The sequence below is a fragment of the Myxocyprinus asiaticus genome, chromosome 30 (genome assembly GCF_019703515.2).
Source record: "Myxocyprinus asiaticus isolate MX2 ecotype Aquarium Trade chromosome 30, UBuf_Myxa_2, whole genome shotgun sequence".
NCBI classification, from domain to species: Eukaryota; Metazoa; Chordata; class Actinopteri; order Cypriniformes; family Catostomidae; genus Myxocyprinus; species Myxocyprinus asiaticus.
In genome coordinates this window covers 24,780,512-24,801,195 of record NC_059373.1, presented here as the reverse complement: position 1 = coordinate 24,801,195, position 20,684 = coordinate 24,780,512, and the positions used below count along the sequence as shown (strand labels likewise).

General features: G+C 37.2%; 1 protein-coding gene across 1 annotated transcript in view; it reads right to left on the bottom strand.

Annotated features, from left to right (window-relative positions):
• The window catches only part of LOC127420803 (CUB and sushi domain-containing protein 2-like), a 491,575-nt gene that overhangs the window by 68,369 nt on the left and 402,522 nt on the right, over positions 1–20,684 (bottom strand). Inside the window, exons 36-46 of the mRNA XM_051663350.1 lie at positions 20,347–20,443; positions 18,687–18,791; positions 18,444–18,562; positions 17,662–17,731; positions 15,983–16,099; positions 13,753–13,962; positions 12,323–12,511; positions 7,467–7,644; positions 5,302–5,447; positions 4,544–4,624; positions 1,197–1,310 (exon numbers count right to left, since the gene is read on the bottom strand). Of these exons, the coding sequence (XP_051519310.1) occupies positions 1,197–1,310; positions 4,544–4,624; positions 5,302–5,447; positions 7,467–7,644; positions 12,323–12,511; positions 13,753–13,962; positions 15,983–16,099; positions 17,662–17,731; positions 18,444–18,562; positions 18,687–18,791; positions 20,347–20,443 (1,426 nt within the window). The remainder of the gene's footprint in view (positions 1–1,196; positions 1,311–4,543; positions 4,625–5,301; positions 5,448–7,466; positions 7,645–12,322; positions 12,512–13,752; positions 13,963–15,982; positions 16,100–17,661; positions 17,732–18,443; positions 18,563–18,686; positions 18,792–20,346; positions 20,444–20,684) is intronic.

Genomic DNA, 20,684 nt, shown 5'->3' with positions numbered 1-20,684 from the left:
TTTAGAGGATGAATGAAGTCAATTCCTCTCAAGTTCACACAGGTGTCCTAGCAGAGCAATCCAGGTGTAGTTCATCACATTAACTATGGAAATGTTACACTACATTTGACAACCAGAAAGCATCCAAATACTGGTGTCTTAATTCTGAACAGAAAATATATTTTTTATCATTTGAAACCTGAAAAAAAGAAAAAAAGTGAAATGTTTTGCTTGAAAAATACGCTTGTGCTACCTTTCTTTACAATTAATTAATTGGTATGATTAATATTTAGTTTTTACATAATGCAGACATTCATACGCTTTTTACGGGTGCCAAATGCTTTATCAGGCCACAATATAGATGTCAGCGCCCATCAGAAGAGGCTTTTTAGTTGGCCCTACACAGTGAAGACTAGTTCAGATAGTGCAGAGATAATTCTACTTCACTGAGACTGTAGAGACAAACATAATGAGGGGCAGTTTATGAAAAATGGCAAATCAAATCCTAGCTGGAGGAAAGGTAGATGAGCATGTAGAACACTCATGGGGTTTGGTTGACAGATGCTGAGGTATTGCATCCCCGCCTCTAAGCCAATAGCAATAATGAAGCTTCATATAGCACAAATCCAACCACCATGATCAATAGTCAACATCATGCACTGCAAGACAGTGGGGGTGGATTTTATAGTATATAAAACCAACGGACAAGTCTTTTGCAAAACAAGATGGGGGTAAAGATTACATTGAAAAGAAACAGAGGAAACAATACAGTTTACATGTGAAATGTTTAATAACTGCACCACTATAGTTACCAAAAATAACTGCAAACATTATTAATGCTCTCAAACAGGTTTCACAAACAGTCCATCCTTCTACCATTGATTGGCCAACAGACAGTCCCACCCCAAACTCACGCCATTGATTGAATTAACGTTGCCGTGTCGGGCTGGGCAGGATACTCAGACCAACAGAGCACTGATTTGATAATACCATGATTTGATAATGCCACAGAGCCACAGTGTTCACACCTTTTGGGAGAATGAACCTAAGAATGGTTTACTTAAAATTGACTCAGAACTTTAAGTTAACCTTTAATGTACTAATGAGAAATGAACATCATTGTTGGAAAGATCAGCTTAGACCAGCATTAGAACTTTAATGCTGGTTCAGGCTGGTTAATGCTGATTTGTTGAATACCCATTAGAGTTATAGCTTACTATCACATGATGGTGGGGGCCCTTCAAACTCCAGGTGTGTCCCCAGGCGACAGGTTTGAATGCTGTTCCCATTTAACTGATATCCTGGCAAACACCTGTAGCGCACAATGTCACCTGTAGAGAGATTAAAGAGGATAAACAGACTGAACAAGTTAAAGAAAATTCATCATTGCTTTATCGATTGCCTTTCATATGCACGTCACACCTTCTGAAATATTATGGAGAACCTGGGAATTCTGAGAAGCTCAGAACAACAGAAACAGCATCTGTTCATTCCTTCTGTTGCTTTACTTAGAACTTGATGAAGGCCAAGTCCTCTCACTGTTGCACTTAATGGCTGACAGTGATGATAAAAGAAAAAAAAAAAAAAAAAAAGGGAGAAAGTGAGAACCAAAGGGAAACGTATTGTGCTGAAGCTGCATTGCAATGTAATTAAGGACGCAACACACCACATGGTTTACATTCATAACACCCATCAACCGCTATCTGAGGGCTGCTCAGATCCCTGAAGCAGCTCTTCCTGTTGCTACACAAATATTCAGGCACTCTGTGACTCAGCTAAGAGGGGAAAACACCTAGAAATACAACCATATGATTCAGGTTTTGAAAAAAAAACAAAAAAAACAAAAAAAAGCTTGTCTTTAAATTCGCTTACATTCAGTGAGTGGTTTTTTTAATGTAGCTTTTACTCCCCTGCAATAATGGACAAATAACGGGCTGCAAAGAATCCTTTTTCTCAAATAGGCTTTGCATGCTCTGAAATGTGTGCATGTGTACATTTTGGGGCTGCTTCAATATGCATTAACGTCGGCACCCAAGCACATCGGTCTTTGTTAAATTTCTGAATTAAGTGAATGTAGTGGATAATCAGTGATCAAAACAGCGGTGAATCAGTGCAGGCAAGCACCAAAGACTATGACTGTTTCAACCCCGGTGAAGCTCTGCATGCACACTCCGTTTTACAGAGATTAAACAAGCCAGCACCAACACATAACTACCTATAAAGAAAAATGTATGTTAATGAATACATCTCTGTACATGCCTGAAAAGCAGTGACATGTAGGGGAGAGCAGGGGTAATTCTAAACTCACAAAAATAGATGTAACATTGGTAATGACTTAATGCACAACACACTCACTTATATATATGTATATACAGTTGTGCTCAAAAGTTTGCATACCCTTAGAGAATTGGTAATATATGTACCATTTTTAAAGAAAACATGAGTGAGCAGGCAAAACACATTTCTTTTATTTCTTATGGGATTCATATTCAACTGTAGGATATTACAGAATGACACAATCATAAAACAAAACATGGCAACAAAGCAAAAAATTAAATGACCCCTGTTCAAAAGTCTGCATACCCTTAGCTCTTAATCCTGTGTATTGCCCCCTTTAGCATCAATGACAGCGTGCAGTCTTTTGTAATAGTTGTCTATGAGGCCCCAAATTCTTACAGGTGGTATAGCTGCCCATTCGTCTTGGAAAAATGCCACCAGCTCATGCAAAATCTTTGGTTGTCTTGCATGAACCGCATGTTTGAGATCTCCCCAGAGTGGCTCGATGATATTAAGGTCAAGAGACTGTGATGGCCACTCCAGAATCTTCACCTTTTTCTGCTGTAACCACTGGAGGGTAAACTTGGCCTTGTGCTTAGGTTCATTGTCGTGCTGGAAAGTCCAAGAGCGTCTCATGCGCAGCTTTCGTGCAGAAGAATGCAAATTGTCTGCCAGTATTTTCTGATAACATGCTGCATTCATCTTGCCATCAATTTTCACAAGATTCCCCATGCCATTAGAGCTCACACACCTCCAAAACATCAGTGAGCCACCACCATGCTTCACAGTGGGGATGGTAGTCTTTTCACTATAGGCCTTGTTGACCCCTCTCCAAACATAGCGCTTATGGTTGTGACCATAAAGCTCTATTTAGGTCTCGTCACTCCAAATTACAGTGTGCCAGAATCTGTGAGGCGTGTCAAGGTGTTGTCGGGCATATTATAACCGGGCTTTTTTGTGGCATTGGTGCAGTAAAGGCTTCTTTCTGGCAACTCGACCATGCAGCTCATTTTTGTTCAAGTATCGTCGTATTGTGCTCCTTGAAACAACCACACCGTCTTTTTCCAGAGCAGCCTGTCTTTCTCCTGAGGTTACCTTTGTATCCAGAACAATTCTTCTGGCAGTTGTGTCTGAAATCTTTCTTGGTCTACCTGACCTTGGCTTGGTATCAAGAGATCCCCGAATTTTCCACTTCTTAATAAGTGAATGAACAGTACTGACTGACATTTTCAAGGCTTTGGATATCTTTTTATATCCTTTCCCATCTTTATAAAGTTCCATTACCTTGTTATGCTGGTCTTTTGACAGTTCTTTCACAATTTCTGCCAGGGTATACAAACTTTTGAGCACAACTGTATATATATATATATATATATATATATATATATAATAAAAAAAGTCTGTACTTTTATTTACAATTATTAAAATCACAATACAGTCATCTCTCCTTCAGAAGTTAGACCCTGATTCTGTCTCTATGAATCTAACACCTTCTTAGTAGTGAAAATGAGGGTCCAGTGCATGAAGAATACCCAGGAATCTGGGTTAAGTTATACATTTATTTGACAATGGTTATGACTGCAGACATATGAGAAGATTGAAGTAAAATTGTCAGGCTTCAGGCTAAAAACCAAAGCAAAAACCAAAAAGTGTTACAATTATCCTGCTCTCTTCTTAACATCGGATTTCAGACGTAACGCTGCATGTTAGCGCTGGTGACTCATCACTAGAGGACCAGTGAGGTCACGACTGGTTCATTATTTATAAGTGCTTTCTGTGGACACTCTAAGGTAAAACCAAACCATTGTTGAATAATTTCAACAATCTATTAAAGAGTGTGGAGAAAAGTTTGTATTTTTCTAAGATGATAAAATTCCTTGACTGCAATGAAAAAAAAAAAAAAAACATTATGCACAACACACAGCACTCAATACATCACCAAAATCTGTTTTGGATTCTGGCAATGAGTCAGCATATCAGCACTGCCCTCTGGGACTGGTAGCCCAGCATCGAAGGGTTTTTTCTCTCCACAAAGTGAGTTCTCGATGGGTTTTAATGGTTGTGGTGGGGGTGGGAGGCATGTATGTGGGTGGCTCTGCTATTCTGGGAATATTATTAATGAGAGGCGCTAAAGCCTGATAATGAACTGGCAGTCTGCGTCTCTGCTCAAAATGTTCCACTTATACCGGGCTAGGCCAGTGGAGCCAGCGAGTCCAAAAAATGAACACGTACAAGCGGCCACACAAAATAGATTGTGCATTTGCATGCAAAACAGATCCAAACTCACCAATCTTAAACTCCTTGCTGGCCATCAGAATTTCTGCATTTGGAATGATGGGGGGTGGCAAACAAAACTGAAGTCTATAGGCTATAAGAGAGAGGCAGAGACAGAAAGATAGAGAGAAAGGGGACAGCCATGTAATATAGCACTCTGGAGGAACAAAAGATGGAATTATTAAGCAACAGTGTTGGGAAAGCTACTTTGAAACTGGAACTTGGCAATGAACAAGGCGCTCATAATTTAAAGAGCTTAAACTACAATCAAGCATTTATTTATTTTTTCTTTGAAAAGGTAGTTTCTGTAGCTACACTACAAGTTACTACCAAAAAGTAGTTATTTGGGAGGGAAATGGGTTCATTTTAAATATATAAATATGCTTTTTATAGTATATCATTTGTCCTTAAATCAAAGCAATATTTTTCTGGTACAAAATAGAGGGTTTTTCAATGAATTAACTCAGTTCTGGAGACAGTTGACAGCATTAAACTTGAATTGATAAATTTAGAATACAAAAAAAAAAAAAAAAAAACAAAAAACAAAATAATAGGCTACATCTAATTTATCCAAGGCATTGAAAGCATAGTGATGGAAAAGTATAATTTTACACTGCTACTTGTTAGAAAACAGTAGCTTGTTACTGGAAAATCTGCACTATTTTGAAAACAGTTGCACTACTTTCATGCTTGTGACAAATGTGGCCAAGTTAGTAACATATCTACTTTCAATTACCCCCCAACACTGCTGAGGAATTACTGATCGATTACCTTGGTAGTTGATCTTGAACAGTCCGCCTTTTTCAGAGCTGCTCCGGAAACGTATTAAAACTTGATTTGATGTGCTGCTGGGTGGGTTATTGGGTTCTCCCTCTGTAAACACTCCCAATTTGTGAGCCGTATCCTGAGGTCCATCCCTGTTGAAGAAACAACATTAAAATTAATTTAATAAACCTGCGAACATTGCATAGTCAATGTGACAAGGGAACACTACATGCCTTGTTGGTTAAAATGACAGTGAGTTATTGTCATATTGTTTATTATAGTCATATTGATTACCCTGCTGATTTGAGAGAAGGTTCTCAGCATATTGATTACTTTACTGATCTGAAAGACAATTCTAGCCATACTGATTACTTCTCTGATTCAAGAGGCTCTCTCTAAGGTAGTGCGTTATGGTTATTTTACTCTAAGTTCAGGCTCAGCCTCTGTGTCAAGGAAGCAGTGTGAAATTGAAGTCACTACCTAGGGAGCTTAGTCTCATCCTTCCTGTCCACTTGTCAGTGGGAAACAATTTGGCAGCAACCTGATCCCAGTTTTAGCCATGACCATTCAGTTTCAAAACCATCTGTTTGTGCCTGTTTGAGCGTGCACTACAGATTACGTTCTGTCCTGTGCATTCATAAAAGCATCTGGTTGGCTAAAGGGCTCACTGAACTGAGGCCAAGCTGTCTTGATGGATCTTTTCTTGGCTTTGGTTAAAAAAAAAAAAAAAAAACTCTGAATAGTGGGGGAAATGCTCTTCTAGTGATACTGTATTTCCAACTTCACTTTAAGTGGCAGAATCCTGCATGTAAGTACAAGAGTACACAAAATGCCAATAAGAAAGAGTAGGGAAACAAAGTCAAAGCTTTCTCATGCTATTGTGACAGTTGGTTCACTTGCTTTGTCCAAACCCAAGTGCGATTCTATCCACCTGCCAGTCTCCTTTCAGATAGTTCTTTTGGGTCCAAACCTTGTTATGTTTACATTATAAACATGAGTACCACAGTTAGTACTAGCGGCCACCAAAACGTAAACAGATACATAAACAAATAGGCACTTGCCTTTCTGATGCGGATACATTTCAAGAGATGCAAGAATGCGAGCAACTCTCCAAAAGCAATTTATTCAATGTCAATCAGCTATGAGTAATGGATTATACTATAATATAAAAAAATATAAAAAAATAATACATCATCAATATTGGTTCACTTCCATGACTGAGGACAATGTTTTTAATTTACTAGAGCTCACATAATTGTAACCTTTTCAAGTGAACTCATGTAGAGTTCGCTGTTACACACATAAGTTTCACACCAAACAAACAAACCCAACTCTAAAATCAAATAGACTGAGGTTCACGCCACAAGCTATAGTACGAAAGCACCCTTAGGTTATTTAAATCAGAGATAGTTAAGCAGAGATGGACCACTGGTATTAAAATTAAAGGGAGAAATTGGAATGCCCAATGGCCAGCAGAAGTAGAAAATTAAGTCTAAGAAAAGAGCTAATCACCACGAGAACGCGCATGTGCATTAGCTGAACCAGCCTGAAGGACAGCGGTTTTAGCGTGATCTGAGCTAATGAAGCACAATTTATGATACCATTACGGTCAGATTTTAGTGCTGCTTTGAAATATGATCTTTGAACAAAATTCTGACCACCTGTTTTGAAGATTTCGGTCTTTCCCCATTCAAGTATATAGAAGCTGTACTTTTATGCCACTTGTTTACATAGAAAATTAGCTGCCCGGGAGTGTTGCAAAGATTGCCGCCGCGTGGACTGAATTGCCTTGAACGGAATTTTGATTCAAACACAAGTCGAGGCCATTGCTATTGTCTCATGGTGCTACAGCTAAGAGAGGAAGATAGATTTAGAATAGGTGTGTGATTAGACTTTCAGGTTTTAGCAGTGTTATATTACGTTTAAAGGGAACCTGTGCCAGAGCCGTGAGTCCTAACTGTGCATACAGTCCTCAGGTGACTAGACCTGAATTACTCTCAGTAAAGAGGTTCATTAATTAAACACCAGTCTGAATCAGCTATACTGTACATGTGGTCTGTCCTAGAAAGGAGACTGACAGAAAAAGAAAAAGGGAGACAGAGAAAGAGAAGGTGACAAGCAGAGTTGGATGTACTGACTGGATAATTACAACAAGAAGTCAGATCACTCACCAGACAGTGATGAAGTCCTGTGGGCCATGGACTTGCAGAAGGGTGAAATTAAGCCGAATGCCCAAGCCAGGTGCCACTGTAATCAGCCAGCTGCAGTCTGCAGAAGTGGGGTAGTCCTCTGGGTAACCAGGGGAGAAGATTGTGCCATTGTCTGATGTAATATTACCTCCACAGGGCACTATAAGACAAGTAAGAATATAACAGAATAAAAAATAAAAAATACAAAAATGCACATACAATAGGGGATTCCCTAGGAATTAGACAGGAATTAAGTCTCTCTCCATTGCCTGCACCTTAACATATCTTGTAGGGCCCAAAGGTTAAAGAAAGACAGTCCCGTGGCATCATCCAGAATGTCCTAGCAAGATAAGGGGCCGAACCTTATCCAGCAAGGGGCTGGTGAAGAAAGTGGGAACCCGGATAAGGGCAGAGTGACAAGTGTGAAAAGCCCCACTGGCTTCTAAAATATCACTCAGTCCTCCCAATGGTACACTTTCCTCGTCGGCTCCATCTTAGAAATCCCTCTTGCAGCCAGTGCTTTGCATTTATATAGATGTGTCCATGTTTCCACTGATTCAAATGAGCCCCAGACATATGAAATCAAATCCCCTTTCAGTCCCTGCTGATCCCATGCTGCAGCTTGCCCGATTCGGAGGGGAAATAATCAATATGATTTGGATGGCAGAATAAAGATAGGCCCACAATTGTACGCATACATAGGGACATGTCGTAATACACTTTAGCTCCGACTTCACTCTCAGCAGTTTCTTGCACAGTCAAGGTCTTGCCGTCCCCACATTCCTCCCCACTCATTCCCACACTCTCTATCTTTTTCAAATTTAAATTTTTAATTTCCTCTCATCTCCGACAGCATCCTGCGAGGGGTGCCTATGCTAATCTCAGATGCTGTGTGCTCTTTCTCACTACCTTACCTGCTAAATGAAGTATCGATCAGGGCATTGATAAAAAAAAAAAAAAACACTGCGCTATCAAGCAGAAATGCGTGGTGATGCTATCGATTGGTTAAAAAAACTTGAGTGGTGAGTAGGAATGGGAGGATATGGGGCAGAGGAAGGGGGACATAGAGAGCCTTGTGATGTGGACAGGTTGGAAAATGGAGGAGAGAATCGATCATCCCTCTAATGTATGGGAGAGGAAGTCTATGTGCATGACAGGGCACTGAGAACCTTTGATGCAAACTGTTAGTGCCAGCATGTGCAGGTGATGGCTAGGGCAGTATCTGGGGAAAGTACAGTATGCAAGAAAGACAAAGACAAATTAATAGACAGAGAAAGGCATTTCACACTGCTCAGTCCTGGTTTATATTCTTTTTAAACAGGCTCAGAGCAATTTAAATCCTCGGTAATGCAATGTTTCGCAATGCACCTCTGCCCCACTTTTGTGGTGCTAATATCGAATTGTGTACAATGTACAATGTGAAACAAGGTGGTGCTAGAATGTGACAGCTGTTAAAGGAATAGTTCTCCCAAAAATGAAAATCATGTCATCATTTACTCACCGTCTGACTTTCCTTCTTCTATGGAACACAAAAGGGGGAAGAGAGACAGCCTTAGTCACCATTCACTTTCATTGTATGAAAAAAGAAGCAATAAAAGTTAATGGTGACTGAGACTAACATACTGCATAAGATCTTTTGTGCTCCACAGAAGAAAGTAAGTCATGTGGGTTTGGAACGTCATGAGAGTTAGTAAATTGATGGAAGAATTTACATTTTGGGGTGAACTAACCCTTTCAGAGATGTTGCGTAACAGGCAACCTATCGTAAACTAATTGTTTACCTCATTAATTATTAATGTGCTTTGTACAGTTACAGAAGCTTCCACATGTTTAGTTTCAGTGTCTGAGAGAAACACGAATATGTTGAATGATGACAGCAAACACATTAACTGGAGAGAAGAAAGGATTGTGTTACTTGTTTTTCTTTTCTACATTTCAGGTGATTTAAAAATGGCTAGAGCTGATTATGACCCCGTTTACACATGGTATAAGGATGTGTTTTTGGTGATCCGATCACAGGTCTAAACAGGGTCTAAAGCCCTTTGTGATCGGAGCTGAAACCACATACAAAGGTAGTCAAAAACGCTTGTGACCACATCGCATTTGAGGTGTAAACGCTTATCAGTCCTGATGTGCCCCAGATAGTAGTAAAGCACCACCCCTCACTTGTCAATCTATCACTGTGCTAAAACAAGAGTGTAAATTTTAAAGGTTATGAGTGGCTTTTAAAGGAAATAACCATCCGATCTAAAAAAAAAAACAAACAGATACATATGCTAGCCCGATAACTTCATGGATCTTCTTCAGTGTGTCTGATATCAACACAGATGAGAAGCATGAACATATTAAACAAATGTAATACAAGTAATCCACTAAAACAACAGAGAATTCAGTTCGAAATGTTGCGTTTGTGCTTAGATTAAATATCAGCTGTAATAGTGTGACCTTTTTTTCGCGCTTTGTCTTTTCTGACTTTTCGTGGTTTATCATCATGCAGTAACACACTGAAATAGTGACTGATGTATGTCATCATTAAATCAGAGACCCTCCCCTCAAATCCGATCACAAGTGGTCACAGGAAATGAATTAAAATGACCAAATGTGTCTCACCTGACCACATGTGATCGGATCACCCGAGACGCATCTTAATACCAAGTGTAAATGGGGTGTTACATTGCAACATTTTCAAATAAGTGCATGCAGTTGTAAAAAAATTGCCCGTTTCAAGCTGTATTTGTTCAAACAAAGTTATTGACCTCATTTATATACAAATAAGGGAGTTAACACAGGGTTTACAAATGTACAATGTGTCTTTAAACCTGAATACCCAGGAATAATTACTTGCCCTGGATAACAGTGAACAGTGTGAAACATGAAACGAGATTACCCAGGATTACATTTACCAAGGGTTAAGAATGGCGCTGGGTAAACCATTTCAAGTGTGAAAATCCCAAGAGAGTGAGGCATGCCATTCTGACGTGTAATGAAAATGAATGTGGCCATTGTTCATATTTTGACAGTATTCTTTGCCCTTTTCATTCCATCTTGGCCCTTATACAACTTACTATCTCACTGAAGGTACTCTCAAGAGTGACTTTTCAAGCCATCAAAATTGTAATTCACCTGCTAAGTGCCCACTAAAGCCATCCAAGATGGTTCCCTTTCAAAGAGACTTTCAAGCTACAGCTATGGTCTAATAGCAAAATAACTTTATCTGAACAAAAGAGTCTTTTGTCTTGACAGTGTGCATATAACACAATGTGGAGTCATATTTTTGTCTTTCTTGTTTCTCACTGACACACCAGAGCCCTCGATTACCACAAATTCAATTACCCATGCTTGCTGCTTATAACAAGACCCAGGTTGGTGCTAAATTGTTCATTGTGGATTATTGTATGCGCAGAACGGATGAATAATATGTGTTTCTATTTGTGGATCTACATGTGTGAAAACACTGGGCAATGAAAAGACACCTGAATGAGACAGCGAGGCTGCAAATACTCTGTCAGACTCTTGAGTACCTCCCCAAAATGTCTTTATTCCCACGCGAGCATTCAGCGTCCCCCATGCATAAGCAACCTCACGACCCGCTGCTTAATTAACTCATTGAATCAACAGAAAAAAATGAGCATGAAAATGTGGGTCAAGGATAAGGCATACGAATGAGAATCCTCTGCTTTCCCATCATGCCCTCTGGAGGATGGGGGGATGATAAAGAATAGCCCTTGAGTCTGTAGGGATAGTTTATTGTAAGGGGGCTGAATTTGCATTTATGTACAGTTGCCCTAACTGACCCCACATTCAAGCCTGGAGTAAAGATGGCTAGAAGAAAGAATAACCAGTACTTGCTAGTACTTAAAGACAAAGTTTACCCATAAATTAAAATTGTGTCATAATTAACTCTCCCTCATGTTCTACCAAATCCTTATGACTTTCTTTCTTCTGTGAAACACAACCATACTGCAGGCCGTCTTTTCAAAACAATGGCAGTGGACAGTCTCACTTAAACTAAAAAAATAAAAATAAAAATAAAATAAAAAAAAGACCCCAAAAGTATCATAAAAGTAGTCCATGCGACTCATGTGTCATATTCCAAGTCTTCGGAATGTATGCACATAATTCTGTGAGAAACAGTCTGAAATTTAAGTCATTTTTTACAGTTAAAATCGTAGCTTACATTGTTTGTAAATGAGTGAAAAAAGAAGCTTGTTCACAATGAGATGCAAATTCATGCGAGAACTTACATTGATTTTAGCAAGATTTTCACTGAAAAATGACTTATAGTCACATGGACTACTTTTTTGGTACTTTTGGATCCTTATTTAAGGCTTAAAAGAGAGTCTCTACCAATATTAGAGAGGTGGACCATGATATTCATTAAAGCATCATATTTGTGTTCTGAATAGGAAAGAAAGCCATACAGGACTAAAACACAAATTTAAATTTTTTGGTGATTTATGTGTTTACTGCATTAATAGATTAATATTTTATTGATAAAATAAATAAATAAATAAATAAAATAAATAAATAAAAAAAAAAAAAAAAAAAAAACGTGAAATTGCAGTGTTGATGTACTATATATTTGTAGATATTAAGTAATGCCAAAGAAAAATTTAGTTATTGTGCAAATACTTATACGGAGCTGCTTGTATTTACACATTATTATTGTTATTACTATGTAATTAATGATAGTAACAAAATGTCTATAGAACAATATACAGTATATTAAACTGGCACATGAAACAAGGCTGCTTGCTAAATTAAGCTGTCTGAACCCACTATGCAAATAGTGTACCAGATGTTTACTGACACTGTGGAGTAAATGGAAGGAGTTGTACCTTCACAGTGAGGAAACGGATGATCCCAGTTGCGCGTTGTGCCATGCTGACAGGTAAGAAAGGAGTGCCCCATCAGTTGATACCCTGGATAGCACTCAAATGAGATGGACTGGCCCACGTTGTAACCAGCCCCCACCACCACACCATAGCGAAAAGGTTCAGGGTCAGGACACTCCTGAAGTTCATAGGCTGGGAAAGAGAGACATTATAATAAAATTGCAACATGACACACGGGAAAAAATGTTTGATTAATTTTCAGTCCTGACAGAAGAATGCTGAGCCAACTACAGAGTTCATGAAAAGTGCATGCAATTCCGTTATCTCAAACAAATCAATTTTCATCAAAAAAAGATAGCTCTGAGCTTTTAGCATCAAATACCAAATTGTTTTATGCCTAGACTCTGGAAACTATTGAGCAAAACTGATTGCTATACACCAAAGATGCATTTGAAAGTGCAAAAATGGATCCAAACAAATTTAGTCAAATACTTTGCAGTAACAGATGTTGCCAATTTAGCTCAGATAGACTTCCTTAATTATGGAGATCTGAAACTTATGGCAATGCAACCTATCTATTACTTTATATTGCAGGCACACCACACACAATATATTGTCAAGTTTTCACTGGGTTTCTCCATTTTTTCTGTCCATTGTCTTCCCTGATGTCATAAAAGCACTTTGAAAAGGAGTTTCAAAATAAACAAAAATTCATTTTTCAAGTTCATTATTTCTGCCTGAGTCTGAAGCCATTATCTGAATGTTTGCTAAATATTATTATTTTTATTTTTTTCAAATCTCATAGACAAAATAGGAAATATGATGAGGCTTTCAGATGCAAAATGAATGACTAAAGGAACTGATTTCTGTGGATCAGAGTATCTTTTGTGGCAGTCATGCAAGCTCTGCAAAAGTGTGCACTGCTGGATATAATGCTTGATTTATATGCTAATGTACATATAATTACATAAATACTATTTCACAAGTCATTTCAAGTCTGCAAACTTTCATTGCATTACAGTACAAATTCCGATAGCTTTCATGGATCCGTCTTTGAAGATAAAAAAAGGGCAATTTCTACAACACTCATTGCATTTTGAATTCACTCATTGGACTCATACTTTGCATTGGATTCTAAGGAAATAACTGCCATCAGCAGCATTTGATACCTGATGGATTTTATGCACAGCTTTACAGAGCCAGGGTTATTACCATGTTTACTCGTTATCTTGACTGAGTGTCTTGGCAAGGTATTGAAATTTACATTAAAATTGAAGTGCTTGAGAAAATAAATGTGCAAAAGCAAAAAGAAAATGAAACAACAATGCTAAATACAACATCAAGAGATTTGGAGTCTGATGTACTTGTGTTGTTTTCTATTCAGTAACATGGTCAATGCTCAATAACTTCTGTCCTGTTTTTAGTTTCCTTACCCTGATAATCAAATCTGAAGCCAGGCTTATTCTGAGAGTGATCGCTATGGAAATATATTGTGGTCTCATGGGAGGTTGTTAGAAGAGAGGGTGGTGAGTCCTGCCCGCTGAATCTGCCAATCACAGTGCTGGTGTCGAAAGGTCCATTCCTAATTTCCAGGAAATCATGGTTGGCCTCAGTGGAAAAGTTGAGGAATTGCACATGAGCTCCTATTTGGTTTAAAAAATAAATAAATAAATAGATAAATAAATAGATAAATAAATAAATAAATAAATAAATAAAGGATGGATCCAGTAACATTCAATAACAAACTGGTTAGTCTAAAGGCCCCAGCACAGTTACAAAGTTCTTCTCCATTCTTTGTTCACAGGTAAAATGAAGTTCGAAACAGCTAAACAATGACAAACTGTTTGCATTCAGAATTCAGAAACTGGCAATGCTGCTATGGGAGGATTTAGAGAATCATTTATATACAGTATGAGGACACTCAAGACTACATGTAAAGTCTTAACTAATGTGGCTTTAAAATGTGTAATCAATGACTAAATGTCATGAGTAGAATTCACATGAGATCAGTAAAATAAGCTGTTTTAACTACTCGATGATACTCGATGATGATTTAAAGTAATATATACTGTGTGTGTGTGTGTGTGTGTGTATATATATATATGCACTAGATAATGTGCATTTTGTTTTGTTTACATTCTGAATTCATGTGGCTAACGCATCTACAATCTGTTATAGTAATTAATGATGAGACATACTACTGCAAAAATTGGTGAATAAGAGGGTGTTAATAGGCAGAATACAGACAATAGAATGATTATAAGAGAGGCATATCTTACTTTGGGAAGATGTGTGAATGTCTTTTGCTGCAGGAGGCACATGAGTGAAGTAGCATATGAAACAATAGAGTAATTGGGCACTTAATAGTATTTGAGTATATGTTAACTGATCTTAACTGACTGCACGAGAAATAGCTGTCAACCTCAAAGTAGGTGGAGCTCCAGGTCACACCTACCGATGATGTTGACCAATGAAAGCAAGAAGGTGTTTAGCAGCCTGTAAGAAGTTTTCCTGAAAGTACGCCTGACGAGCTGTTACGAACCACCAAAATTAACTCATAAAGATTTTGCTCTAAATGACGAGACACCTGTTCATTCTTCGATTTCATATGGAGTGTGCAGGGGCCTTGTCTGATAGTACGCTACCAGCTTTAGCCAGTTCATCTTAACCCTTATGCTCTGTTTGGATTCTAAGAGACTCCAATGCCCTTTTAAAATCTCAAATAAATAAAGAAATACATGCATAAATAAATAATAAAACATACTTAACATTGAAGTATCAAGTTGATACTCTTTTTAATCTTATGACAACTGATTATAAAATGTAAAATTTACTGATCACACAAAAGTTACATTATGTATCTTTAGGTTTTGAAACCTGCAATATACAACATCACTAGATGCAATTAATTTCGACATGTATTTATTTTATTTTTTGTACGCTTTTTAAATGTAAAAAAAAAAAAAAAAATGTTATGTACAGTATATGCTGTAGCAGTTTACTCGTGACAATCAACTTGGATTTGTTTTATGATGTATATATATATATATATATATATATATATATATATATATATATATATATATATATATATATATATATATATATATATCAATGCATTTTTAAACCACTAACAGAAGCAACATTACAATTTTGGACCACTGTAACATTTCTGAAAACAGCATGTCAAGAGCTTGTCATACAATAAAGGGTAAAAACATTCAGCCAAAAATGCATAATCTGTCATCATTCACTGTGTTACAAACCTGTATGATTTTCTTTCTTCCGTGGAACACAAAAGGAGATGTTAGGCAGAATGTTAGCCTCAGTCACCATTAACTTTCATTCCTTTTTTGCTCTTTACAATAAAAGTTGTATTCCACCAAAGAACATCACACAGGTTTGGAACAACATGACGATGAAGAAATAGTGACAATTTTAATTTTGGCATCAATAATATCTGTATAATAGTAGTTGATTAGGTCAGATAAACATATTAAAATAATTTTAAGGGAAAATATTAAGCAATTATTTTCACACATAGATCACTGAGGTTTCTGGGAAACCTAAAACAAAGGCAGTAGTGTCAACAGAACATAAGGTTTAAACCAAAACCAGGAAAATCTTTTTAAATGCTATCTGTTCACTCTGCTGTGTCCTTACCATAACCAACTGGCAAGTAAATCCTCCAGGTGCAGTCACTGTTGCTAGGGTAGTTTCCAGGGAAACCAGGGCTAAGTATGGTGCCTTCCATCTCCTCTCTGATCCCCCCACACTGAGCTGTTGGGTAAGAAAAATTATGAGAAGAGTATAAGAAACAATCATTTATAGGAAACATACCTTGACCTGCTGTACTCAACATTCATGTACCTTTAAAGGCCAAATACAACTAGCTGATAGCTGTCAGGCTACCCTGACAGAATGATATGAGATGACAGGATATTACCACTTCTTTTGATTGGTGGGAAAATATGTATAGCAGATAATAGAAGTGAAAATTGCTCTCACTGATCTGCAAATTAACTTATCTATTTTAGTTAGCTAAAATGACTTTTATTAAATTTCTCTGATTTCATTTTTAAATTTTCTAAATTTAAACACATTATCCCTGAAGCAAACAGGTTCCTGTAGCTCAACAGGTAGAGCATGGTGCTCGCAATGACAGAGTCAAAGGTTTAAATCGCAGGGAACACACATGCTGTAAAATGTATACACCAAATTAATTTAAAGTCCCTTTCGATAAAATCATCTATTTTAAATTTTGTATGCAACAATGGCATGTTTTTAGGGCTGATTTGCATTTATTGTATGGGGCAAGAGAATATTAACATGCATTGTGACATCCACGGTTGCTGAGTGGGCTACAAATCGACTGCTGTTTTCTGTTGCTTGGTGATGTTGCCTACCATCTGCACTGACCCTAAATACTTTGTGCTAAACAAAGAAATGTAACACATTAGCTTTCAATTGACATCATAGGGGAAACAAGTCTTTCATTTATTAAAAAAAGGCCAATTCCCTTCCCAAAGCTTTCAAATGCCTCTTGAGTACCTCTGTAGCCTTCAGTCTTCTTTTCATATCAGTAAAAATGCATGCTCTGCTCCCTCCTCCTCTCAAAGCTTTGAGTCTAAACTACTGATTGATTCAAAAATCACTCTGATTGGGGCCTGGGTAGCTCAGCGAACATTGAAACTGACTTCCACTCCAGGAGTTGCGAGTTCGAATCCAGGGTGTGTTGAGTGACTCCAGCCAGGTCTCCTAAGCAACCAAATTGGCCCGGTTGCCAGGGAGGGTAGAGTCACATGGGGTAACCTCCTCGTGGTCACGATTAGTGGTTCTCGCTCTCAATGGGGTGCATGGTAAGTTGTGCGTGGATCGCAGAGAGTAGCATGAGCCTCCACATGCTGTGAGTCTCCGCAGTGTCATGCACATTGAGCCATGTGATAAGATGCGCAGCTTGACTGTCTCAGAAGTGGAAGCAACTGAGACTTGTCCTCCACCACCCGGATTGAGGTGAGTAACTGTGCCACCATGAGGACCTACTAAGTAGTGGGAATTGGGCATTCCAAATTGGGGTGAAAAGGGATTAAAAAAAATAAATAATAATCACTCTGATTAAAGCCCTGGCTTTGGATTCAAAGAGGCCCTATGGATGTTCCTAGAAGCCCTACAAAGCTACAGATTCTGAATGGAGTCTATATTGAGGAAAAGGGTTAACAATGTTCCAGTGAAAAAAGCAGCAGATGACTGTTAAAGCCATGAATCATCCCATGAGCTCATAAATCTGCAGTAGAAAGGATTTAGAGAAGAAATAAATTAATAAAAAATGTCAGAAATTTTACCAATACAGAGAGGAGGTGGGTAGTTCCAGCGGCGCACAGGCCCTGGCATGCAAGAGATATGGGAGACTCCCTGCAAAGATCAAATAAATAAATAAATACATACATATACACACACACACACACATAAACATATATATATATATATATATATATATATATATATATATATATATATATATATATATATATACACACACAGTATATTCACTCTTTCATATATAGAGTGCACACTGTCCACTCTCTGACCTCCACTAATTTTCAGATCCTCAAAGAAAACCATCCACTGCAATACTGCACTCTACTAGTCAATTAGTGAGGTTGACTAATTAGTAGTCAACATAAATGTTTTATTTCTTCCTTTTTTTATGTTGAGTGTTTTAATTAACAGCATGCTGTACTTTAGCTGTTAGACAGTTTGTGCAGTAAAACCCTTTTGGAAAATAAGTGTCTTTCAACTCATCCCCTTTTAAGCATCACCGTTTCTGCAATACATATTCAGACAGACTCTTGGGCTGTTGTGTCATGTCTCATACTGTTTTTGTGCATTCCAAAATGAACATTGCACTTTCAAGTTAAAAATAGTCCCACTTTGAGGCATCTTCACTACTGTGCATTCTGCTATCTTTTGTTTTACATAACATAAGAATGCATCATACACAAATTCCTTAAGACAGAATAGTCGACTAGTCACTTAAACAAATTACTGACTAGTACATTTTGAAAATATGTAGTTTTGCACATCCCAAACATTTTGGTCCAACTCTTGGCAACCTCTTTCTCACCTGCAGAGTATAACCAGGGTCACACTGGAAGGACACCACATTGTTCATCTGTAGCCTCTCACCCACTTTGAAGCTATTCATGGGTACAACCGGCTCAGGACAGCTTGTGAGGGACACAGCTGTGAGAGGGAAAGAGACAATACATCAAATAAAGAGATTAATTAAGCTGAATGTAGAAGCCAATTTAGTTTTTCGAGATGTGTGTGCAGCCCAGATGCACAGGACTTGCAACAGATGTCTTACTTTTGTACTCCAAACGGAAACCAGCAGCAGAAACACTGATGTCTGAGAAAAAGTGCAGGTAAAGCTGGTTGGAGGTGCTGTTCAGGATGGCTGGGACTGTTGTACCTGCAGTAAAAAAAACAAAAAACAAAAAAAATACAAAAAAAATACAAAAAAAAAAAAAAAAAGAAAGAAAGAAAGAAAGAAAGAAAAAATAAAAGCTTTCACTAAATTGTGATTCTGTAGTTGAACACCTCTTTTTTTAATAGTGGTCAGTTAAGCTTCATAGACTTGATATCTTGTTTAACCCTGTGGGCAACAACATTAAGATTTACATAGACTTTTTGTTTTTTATTTTGTATTTTTTTATTTTATTTACCATAGTTCAGGGTTTCTCAAACAGGGGTTTGCGAGATTGTGATCAAAATGCCAATGCTGAATAAAAATAAATAAATAAATATATAAATATGAAAAATAAACATTTAAAAAAAAGAAAAAAAAAAAAAAGAAAAAAAGTTTACATTGAAATTTTGTAAACTTCATTAAAATCTGAAAAAAAAAAAAAAAATATATTACTATAAATATACTACACTTAAAATATTGCTGTGTTTTCAGGTAATATATAATAAGGATATAATTAAGATCATAGGGTTTAGCTGACAGAAAAAAAAAAAAAAAAAAAAAAAAAAGGAAAAGAAATGGGAGTCCCATGCATTTCTTATATGAGAAAAGATTCAAATAAATTTACAAAAAACATAAATAATAATAATACTAATAAAAAATAAATAAATAAATAAACAAAAAACATAATTCTATTTATTTATACCAGGGCACTGTATAGACATGTCTGTTTCATAACGTCATGATGGATTGCAACACAACTGTGAATATTAATATTTTTATTTGCATACATTTGCGTTTACATTTTTAAAGTGTCACACCAGTCAAGTGAATTATAGTAAATATAGTTGTTTTATTTTCCCAAACATTCATTTTTAAAAAGCCCAAAGATGAGAATCTATATGCATCACACCAGTTTTATGTAATTCCCTTAGTCATATGATCCAATAAGTGTGATCTGATTGGCTCATTAGTCTACACACTATAATAACTATCCTTTATTAATTTTTGGCTTTATTATTCATTTATTTATTTCTCTCTCTCTCTCTCTCTCTCTCTCTCTCTCTCTCTCTCTCTCTCTCTCTCTCTCTCTCTCTCTCTCTCTCTCTCTCTCTCTCTCTCTCTCTCTCTCTCTCTCTCTCTCTCTCTCTCTCTCTCTCTCTCTCTCTCGGGAACTTGTAACAATTGTGCCTGGTACTTGTGCCAATAAAAGGGAAATCCAGCATCCCCCATTGTGAAATATCTTCTGTTTACACATAATGCAACACAAAGGCAAACATATGACAAAAAAAATAAATAAAAAAATTCATATACATGCTCTATAAATCTTAAAAAAGATAAATAAAAAAAAGCATTAACTCTTCTATAAGAGTATAATGTGGCTGAAACAGGTTGCAAAAACAGGTAGTTTTTGTTTGTTAGTTTGTTTTACAATGAAACTACAAAAGCAATCCATAAGTGGATTTTCAATGCATTCAAAGCAACAACAACAGGATTACTGTGACCATGTGTGTTTATGTGATGAATTGAGCTATAGAAGTATTACACAGTTTTAGCTAACCTGAGAAGCTTCCCAGCATGGTGTCAGTGTTGTCACCACCATCAAACACCTCAAGAGAGTCCCAGTTCTGCTCAGTCACAAAGCTAATCACCTGGATCTGAGAGAGGGTAACAGAACAAAATAAATAAAACAGAGTCTTGCATCTTTTTGAGCATCATTAGTTTGAACTAAAGGTAAGGTTAGACTGCAGACATTTGATCAATGCTCTAAAGTTTTAAGAAAGTTACACAGATATGCCAAATACATATGTCTGAAAATGTTTGTGTTATATAACTTTTGTCAGCTTTAAAAAATCTTCAAATATCATCTTCAAATCCGAGCGGCTTTCTGCATTTGCT